The sequence below is a fragment of the Zophobas morio genome, unplaced genomic scaffold, assembly GCF_036711695.1.
Source record: "Zophobas morio isolate AGI-343-1 ecotype UQ-CSIRO unplaced genomic scaffold, CSIRO_AGI_Zmor_V1 ptg000044l, whole genome shotgun sequence".
Lineage (NCBI taxonomy): Eukaryota > Metazoa > Arthropoda > Insecta > Coleoptera > Tenebrionidae > Zophobas > Zophobas morio.
The window spans coordinates 10,937,970-10,947,487 of NW_026972149.1; the positions used below are offsets into that span (position 1 = coordinate 10,937,970).

A 9,518-nucleotide genomic window follows, 5' to 3' on the forward strand; every position below is an offset into this window, starting at 1 on the left:
TATCTCGATTGCGGGCTAAACGTACTAAATAGTACTTATGAAACGAGAATTTAACTATTAGTAATATATGCTGAGGAAATCAAATTCTGTAAATCAGTACCTATCGAACAGGTGTGCGATGCAAACCTGTCCTGTCGTAAAATCGGCACGTTATGAAAATTTGTGTCTGCTTTGCGCCGATTTGAGGCAATATTGGTACTCGAGTGGAGTGCTGTAGTACTGAATCGGCTTTCAGACGTTGACATATAACATGCTTTACATTTATTTTTTGTGAAGACCGGTTCCACAACTGGTTCACTTTCGAGTTTTATTTTGCCCACTTATTATGTACTTGTTTTGTGGCATTATAGTAGCGCCGGTGCGCATGTCCGACTATGTTGACGATCGAGGTAATTCAACTCTGCTGATTTTTCGTTTTAGATCTGGCTTTGTTATTTTTAATTAACGTTGAATTTAAAGCGAGATCTTGCGGGTCAAGACGTTGCGTTGGTAGACGCAAGTGGCAAATTGTGTCACGTTTTAAAAACGTGGAGTTTACGGTACGCCGGTACTATGTTGAATACAAATATTATGCAACATGTGTACAAAAGTGGCTAGTCCGGTTCTGCATTGAAATATACAAATCAAATATTTATTAGTTTCCTGCAATGAAAATATGGTAGGCGTTTTTCATTCATCCAGGAAAGTGCTAAAAATGGCGTCTTTGAGAGCGGCGGAAGTTGACCCTTATTCGCCGCGCATAAACAGTTAACTATTACACTAATACGGTAAATTAATATGTTTCGAGCCAGAAGGTAAACTAATCGGCGTTTTTAATTAATACTGTTACGGGTATTGTATTTCGAGTATGTTGCTCGACGAAACCCTACAAGACTTCACCGGTGCGTGCCAGTCTGACTAAGAGAGTTGCACGAAGGGTTTGAACCCTCTGTCGGTGAGTCAACAATTTAGTGCATATGACTAAAACTTATTTTTATTTTCCCATTACCCTCGCGAAATCATTTATATTGCATGTTGCCATTGTAATGGCAGAGGTGCGGCCGGCACTGACAACCGAGCCTACCACCACACGTTTTGTAACATTTGCATTTTTCGCTTGTTTCTTGTTTGTACTCCTTTATATTCCTCTCATGCATCAAAATTCAAATCAACACTTCACTTCGAGGGTTTTGACACTCTTATCGCCCTAACCTTGATCTAAATCACCACCGGCAAAAAGTGCCATTTTTATTATTATAAAATCTGCATACAAGTCCAGGTCACGCCTTCAAGTTAATAGCGTACAACGGACACAGTTCTATCTAAAAAAGGCGAAGCTTCGAGCTTAATCCAATGTAAATGCACGCTTTGAATGTATGCGCACCATTCTTGTGATATCGATAAATCTAAAAATCGGCGAGTGATTGTTTTGCGTTGTCTCCTACAATCGATTTTACCCTTAAAGTCAAGTCGGCGCATAGTGACCATGCGAGTTACGCAACGCCAAGACTTGGATGGGTAACCAACTAGGCTCGTTTCACATTTATCTATCTATCAGATTTAAAAGACTTTTAGCTGTCACACGTACTAACGACTTTTGGCACCTTTCGTAATGGGTTAAATCCGGAATTTCGGAAATGTCACGTACCGGGATGCCCATCTTGTGCTTCTTTGACGCCGGCACGTTTCGCCCTCCGTGATAAAATTTGGGTGTTCTTTTTCAGGTTGGTATGGCTCATCAAGAACGGAGATGTGATTGGGCGCAAAAATTGTGCTATGGGATGGGTCACGTTTATAATGATCTTTGCGCTGCGATGTGGTTTTCTTATACTTTGTTTTATCTGCAAATTGTTTTACAAATGGAAGCTAAAACCGCCGGTACTCTCATAATGACAGGTGAGTTCGTTGCTCATTCCTAATTGGTCTAAAACGATTAAGAAACGTAAAAAAGCCATTTCAGGTGTACAAAGTGAAAACCGCAGACCTTGATTTTTAAAAGTTTACTTAAATGGAAAGATTATATTTCCTATAAATTGATCAAGGTTGCAACATTTGTCGTGTGGAGAAATTTGAACGATAATATCTGTGGCGGGGAAAAGTATGAGGCATTGTCGGAAATTTAGTAATAAAAACGCTTATGAAAGGTTTAGTTTAGCAAACAATGATCTCGTTGCGGTAGTATTGATTTAGTTACGTAAATTACTAGGGCATTTGTATTATAAACATCTAATTATCATATGAATAGTACGATCCTGTGGGCGAGTTATTTTAATAAAATGATTTAAATAAGTAACAATTTCCACATGATGGATAGTCTCTGCACCTTTCCGATTAATGAAATCATAAAACAGAAGTAGCAAGGTTATCAACTGAACACCTGCAAAATCTTTATTAAAATATAACAAACCCGAATTAAAGATTCAAGGATAATGAGGAATGTTTACATAAACTTATTGCCTGTTGTTGTAAATTCTTCTACTCGTAAACAATATTAAATGCCTACATTCTGCATATTGATTGTCTGTCTGTCGGTCGGTGTGTGTTCGCGCCGACCCAAAAAAGTCAACTTCCCAAGTCATTTCTGTGACAAAAAGGTGTGCCTTATGCAACAAAAGTTACGATTTAAATGATTCAATAAAGACGTAACTGTACCGTTCAGCTTAACCCACAATTCAAACAAACTCAACTACACACATTAACTGTCCTTAATAGCACAAAATGACATAAGGAAACATGTACAGTTTATGGTTGATCAGTCTTTCCGCACAGTTATTACCGTTACTGATTTTTCGAAAGCGAATTTTTCTTATTATTGAAGAAATCGCCATTATTTTAATCAAATTACAGAATATTTTCTTTGTTTGTTAATCGCTGGATAGAGATACGCTCCACAGAATCCATGTAGTTAATTCGCTTTGCCGTCAAGTAGTGTCGTAAGTTGTAACAAGTAAAACTAACAATGATGTCAAAATTTTACAATGTCTTCCGCGTTGTGACGTTCTTTATTTACGACTATTGCTGCACCTCATGCGGGCATTTAAACGTACGAAAACGCAGAGATAAAATCCGCCGAAATTTATCTATTTGTTGAAAAAACCAGTTTCGGGTTTAGCACCAAATCGAAAAACAAATAAAACCTGTACGACAAGCGGAGACCAATTTAGAAATAGATAAATCAGGCGAAAAAATAATCTTGCTCAACGTTTTGTTTGTTTAATAATTGTGTTCGAAGCTTGACGGAACGGAAGGTTAAGTCGAGTATTGAAAAAATTTCACAGGTTGATGGTTTTTCTTGGCACTGTTTACCGCGGCCAATTACGTGGAGGTAAACCGCGAAAGCGCTCGATATTTCACTGTTCTTCTATTAATGTGCCTAATTTATATTAATGAGGAAAAAATTTTTACGCTCATGACTAACAGGCTCGTCTGTTTCACTTGTTTTAGGCCAAATCGTAGACTCGCTGGCTACACCTATAGTCGGCTGGGCGGTGGACCGAACTGGGGCCCGGAGGGCGTGGCATTTAGCAGGTGCGTTAACTCATTATGCCGTCATCTTCAGGGCCGAGTATACAATTCAGTGGCGTTCGTCGCCTACAGTCCGGGGGCGAAGCGAGCTGTATACGTCCTGAAAGAGATAGCGTTTCGCTAGATTTAAAGAACAAACGTGAAACCTCAAACATGACACACTTTAGTGCGGTATGGACTTAAGTAGACACAATATTTGAAAAATTCAGCTTTTTGGATTGGTACAAAAAATTCATCTCGACGAGCTGAATCAAAAAAATTGCCAAATATTCGGTTTGAAAGTCAAATTTTTCTAACATTCTAAAAATTTCCATGAATCACTCGACGTTTCCGGAAAAATGGTAGGAGTTTTCGAAGAAATGATGCCGAAGGTAACTTCTAGAGGCCGAAATCTACAAGAAAATGTGTTTAGATGATTTTTGAAAATGCCAAAAAATGCTCAAAAATTTGGTAGTTTTGAAAAAATTGGTCGAAAGTTGTTTCGACAGAACTTCCCTCGCTCCTGAAATACAATATAATTTTTTTTGAGTCACCCTGCATACGCAAAAAAATATTAATGGAATGATAAATCATAAGTACACACTCATCATACTTTGTATGTACAATTTAGACAGGATTTATTCGGCAAATTTTTGAGCTGACGTCATCAATTTTTTGGAGGGGATAAGCAAATATATTTTGATTAAAAATTTATCATGCTTATCATAAGTACAAACTGTCTGCAAGATTTCAAAGCTTTCGGTTTTGCAAAAATGTTGTTTCATAATTTTGATTTTTTTTCCAAAAATGTGGACGTTTCGGCTAAAAACTCAATTTGGAGTCATAAACTACATATGTAGCACTATGTTATTTTTTGCAATTTGAAACCCATTTACTGTGTACCCTTTTGAAGTGACGTCATCATATTATTGGTGGAGATGATTAGACAAATTTTGGTTAGCGTTTTACCATCTACATGATATTCTTAATATAAATACAAAATTTGACAACAATCGGCCCAGTACTTTCGGAGAATATATGTCGAATAAAAATCCGGGACGGCAGACGGACGGACAGTCAGACAGACAGAAGGACAGACAGACAGCCAGACGGAAACGGGAGAGACTGGGGGGGTTATGAAAGGTCGAGAAAACGTAACAGCAGATAGCCGGTCGACGGACTCGATTACAATACTTTCTTTGCTTACGCTCGGGAAGTAAAAATTGACCTTTTGGAAAAGTTCTCCAAAAATTCTCGACAGAATTTTTCACAGACACCCACTGTGAAAATCTTCGAAAAAGAAATCAATTCCGTCACTTTCAATTAATTATTATGTTTGTAATGAGGGTTTAAAGGCTATATCCTCCACTAACTAACTTTCATTTAAATAAATAAAATAAAGAATTTCTAAAATTTGGATATTTCGACTGTCGATTCTGGAAAAACAATTGCAGTTATCAAAGAAAGGAGGCCGGAAGTGAGTTCCAGAGTTTGAAATCTGCAAGAAAATGTATTTAGTTAAGTTTCGAAAATGTCAAAAATTGGCCGAAATTTGACCATTGGAAAAATTTCACTTTTAAAAAAGTCGTCTAAAAATTCTGAAAAAATTCAGGAATGTAGATCTTGACGTGCTGATTCCAAAAATATAGCGTGTTAAACGTCACAGAGAAACATATTCGAAATATTCGGTATGAAATTCGAATTTTTTGAAATTTCTTTAAAATTGCGGTATTTCAATGGGCAATTTTGAAAAAACGGTTGGAGTAATCGAAGAAATGAGGGCGCAATTGAATTCCGCAGCCCGAAATACACAAGAAAATGTATTTAGTTAAGTTTAGAAAATAGTCGACATTGGGTCGCAATTTGAAGGATTTTGGAAAATTTCATTTTTGAAAAATTTGTTTAAAAATTCTGAAAAAATTCAGAGATGTAGATCTCGACGTGCTGATTCCAAAAATATAGCGTGTCAATTGGTCGCGGAGCAACATATTCGAAACATTCGGTATGAAATTTTTTGAAATTTCTAGAATTTGCGAAATTTCTTGGGCGATTCTGAAAAAATGGTTGAAGTTACCGGAGAAATGAAGCGGGAAATGGATTCCGCGGCCCGAAATCCACAAGCAAATGTATTTAGTTAAGTTTCAAAAATGGTCGAAAATGGATATTGGAAAAATTTATCTAAAAATTCTAAAAAAATTCAGGGATGTAGATCTCGATGTGTTGCTTCCAAAAATTTAGCGTGTTTATGGTAACGAAGCAATATTTTCGAAATATTCGGTTTTGAAATGAAATTTTTTTGAAATTGCAAATATTGCGATATTTTAGTGGGCTATTTTGGAAAAACGGTTCGAGTTATCGAAAAAACGATAACGAAATTGACTTCCAAAGTTGAAATCGACAAGAAAATGTATTTAGTTGACTTTCGAAAATGGTCGCAAATGGGTCGAATTTGAAAAAAGGAAAAGTTTCATTTTTGAAAATTGTTCTAAAAATTCTCAAAAAATTCAGGGTTATAGATCCCGACGTGCTTCTGCTAAAAATATAGGCTGTTCATGGTAACGGAGTAATATTTTCGAAATATTCGGTGAGAAATTCTATTTTCTTGAAGTTTTTAAAAATGACGATATTTTAATGGACGATTCTGGAAAAACGGTTGGAGTCATCGAAGAAATGAGGCCGAAAGTAACTTCTGCGGCCCGACATATACAAGAAAATGTATTTAGTTAAGTTCCAAAGATCGGGGGAAAATTTCATTTTTGAAAAAGTCTAAAAATTCAAAAGCTTGTGCTGATTCCAAAAATATAGCGTGTTAATGGTCACCGAGCAACATATTCCAAACATTCGGTATGAAAATCGAATTTGTTAAAATTTATAAAAAACGCCATATTTCATGGGCGATTCTGAAAAAAAGGTGGGAGTTAAGAAAGAACGAGGCCGAACTTCTGTAGCCCGAAATCTACAAGAAAATGTGTTTAGTTAAATTTCGAATATCGTCGAAATTGGGTCGAAAGGATATATACAGTAGCGGTCATTTCTACGGAACCACTCGATAAAAAGTCAAGTTGGTAGCCCTGTCATCTAGTACTTTAGGTCGAACGCGGTTGGTAGCGGTAGTTGATATGACAATCGAAACTAGCACAACACGAATGTTTCGGTTGCCCTCAGCTATGCCGCACTGTATCCCGTGCAGGCTGTATGTTCTGTTCATCTATTTATTAAAATAAAATATCTACATTGACAATGGGACCATTCAACCTGTCAAATTTTTGACACATATGTTTTCCCCCAGAAACCCGTCAAGGTCACTTACACCAAACAAACTTTGAAAATTTACACTAGGGAGTGGTTCTATAGAAAAGATCGCGACTTTGGTGGAAAATTTCATTTTTGAAAAAGTCGTCTAAAAATTCTGAAAAACATCAGGGATGTAGAATTCGAGGTGCTGATTCCAAAAATACAACGTGTTAATGGTCACCGAGTAACATTATCGAAACATTCGGTATGAAGTTCGAATTTTTTGAAATTTCTAAAAATTGCAATATTTCAATGGGCAATTCTGAAAAAACAGTTGAAGTTATCGAAGAAATGAGGCCGGAAATTAATTCCATGGCCCGAAATCCACAAGAAAATGTTATTTAGTTAAGTCTCCAAAATGGTGAGAAATGGCTCGAAATTTGAAAAGTCCATAATTGCCATAATTCATTGCTCGAATTTGTAACTACAAATCTTTTGGTAAATTTTGAAAATGGTCGAAAAAAGGAGGTCGAAAATTTGCTATCTATTGAAAAAATTGACCTTTTGGAAAAATTGTCTAAAAGTTTTCAAATTTTCGAAAAATTGCCATTTTTTTATATTGGCGATTCTGGAAAAATGATACACATACAGAAAATATCCCCGAATCCAATTTTCGAAGGTCATAGAAAAATGCTTGAAGTCGAGTAGACTACCGAAAATTTGTGTTTTTGAAAAAAGTAGCATAAAAAGCACACAAATTCTGGCCATAAATCTCGACGAGCTGATTCGAAAAACATGGCGTGTTTTGGTGCCGGACCAATCTGGGTGGGCTAGATGTATATAATCAAAGCTAGAACTTTTTCGAGGCTTCCGGTCCAGCGTGCTCTCGACGTTCCTTGCGTGTATTCGCCAATTGTGGAACAACATAGTAAAAATTTGTGAGCTACAACTTCATCCGAATTCAACGTGGTCCCCCCGCCCCGCACCTCAACCCCGAGCAATTTTTTTAATTATGCACATACATTACAATTGTAGGAATTTTTCATTTGTGTATCTATTATCTACTCGTAATATGTAAATTTATGCAAGTCTCCGATTGAGTCGCGGCTTGATATCTGAAATTTCGGCAGCGTTTATATTGCGTGTCTTATTGCCGTATTAATTCACCTTAATCGCCAGTCTAATTGTGAAGTAAAGAAATAAAAAAACCTATTGACACAACTACAAAAACTTGTCTGTCTATATTAGCATAATAAATGTTATTTAAATGTATTTACATGTAAGCATTATGTTTCCAGGAACGTTAGCGGCGTCTGTTGGATTTTCTTTGATTTATTGTTTAAAACCGACCACTCTGAGCACATCGGTCCTCATTGGCTATGGTTTTGTTATTGGTTTATTCCAAATAGGATGGGCTGTAACCCAAATTTCGCATTTATCTATTATTCCGGAAATAGCAACCACACACAAATACACTTCTGATTTGACAGCAATTAGGTAACATGAATCATCCATTCAAACATACCTTCAATTAATGCCATGGTAGTCATGCTATTGCTGCATGAATTACTTAATCTAATTAAATGCGAATTACATGAACTTGAATCATCAATTGCTTTGTTTCAGATACACTGCAACGGTCTGCTGCAGCATTGCCGTTTATTTAATAACGCTATTCGTACTTAAAAACGGTAATGACGTTAACGATATAGGACCTGGAGACTTTTACAAGTTCAAGGTACCACTGCACTGTCCAGATTTTGACTTTGTCAAAAATCGGGTAAAATTTTTGACCTAACCTTACTTTTGTCATCTAGGAAATAGCGCTGATAATCACGCTCATGGGGCTGTTCTCCTCGTTGTTATTTTATTGCGGGACTTTCAGTAAAGAGGAGCGGAATAAAGAATACGAGTCAATTCCGGCAAGTGAATCAGAAGATTCCAGCGGTTTGGTCGCAAATGAAGATGTCACGCATTTTCTGAAATCATCAATTATATACAAGGTTTCGCTAATGTAGCCGAAGAGGATTAGCGTAGGAATAAATTTATAAACTAACACTTTTCCATCAGGTATATGGCTTCAAGGTTGTTCACGACGTTAACACTTATTTATATTCCATTGTATCTGGATGAAAAAGGAGCGGGTTCCGAAGACACGGGGGATGGGATTAGGAGAACAATAGCGAGTGTTCCACTTGTCTGTTTCGTGGCTTCTTTTTTAACATCCATAATACTAAAATTTAGAATTAGGCGGTGTGGCGATAAAGTAAGCCGACTGTAATCTCGGTAATGGAATATATAAATTTGTTTTATAGGTGGTTTATCTGTCTGGGATAATTCTGGCCCTAATTGGAAGCGTTTGGATAAAAATGGGGTTTTTGTTTCGGTCGGGTAGTCAATTATATGTAATTGCCTCGCTAATAGGTAATGACCGGATCATTATCATATTTAAAATAATCTCGATCTGGCTGCAGGTGTAAGTGGTTCTGCAACTATGGTTTCCAGTTTATGTTTAACAGCAGAATTTGTTAAAGTCAACGGTTATGGTGGGGCTTCTGTCTACAGCACGGTAACATTTACCGATAAATTAATAACAGGCGGCGTCGTACTCCTCGTTCAAAACCTGTACGTCTGACTTTTTGAAAATTTTCAGCTCCTAGGTTACTTTGTTCTGTTTCAGGCAATGTACGCCCAAAGACCTGTGCCCACACTTCTACGAAGACGTGCTCTCATACGTTTGCGCTATTGTAACTCTAATAGGATTAGCCTCATTAGCGACACTCCACTGCCGATCAAATTAA

The 9,518-nt window shown here is 36.9% G+C and overlaps 1 protein-coding gene across 1 annotated transcript; it reads left to right on the plus strand.

Annotated features, from left to right (window-relative positions):
• The first annotated feature begins 844 nt into the window (after positions 1–844).
• Positions 845–9,518, plus strand: LOC135141845 (major facilitator superfamily domain-containing protein 12-like). Its single transcript, XM_064073369.1, has 10 exons — positions 845–934; positions 1,704–1,875; positions 3,424–3,507; positions 8,016–8,214; positions 8,344–8,455; positions 8,535–8,731; positions 8,788–8,983; positions 9,033–9,141; positions 9,192–9,342; positions 9,398–9,518. The coding sequence occupies exons 2-10, from the start codon at positions 1,710–1,712 to the stop codon at positions 9,516–9,518; spliced, it is 1,335 nt and encodes a 444-aa protein (XP_063929439.1). The 5' UTR covers positions 845–934; positions 1,704–1,709.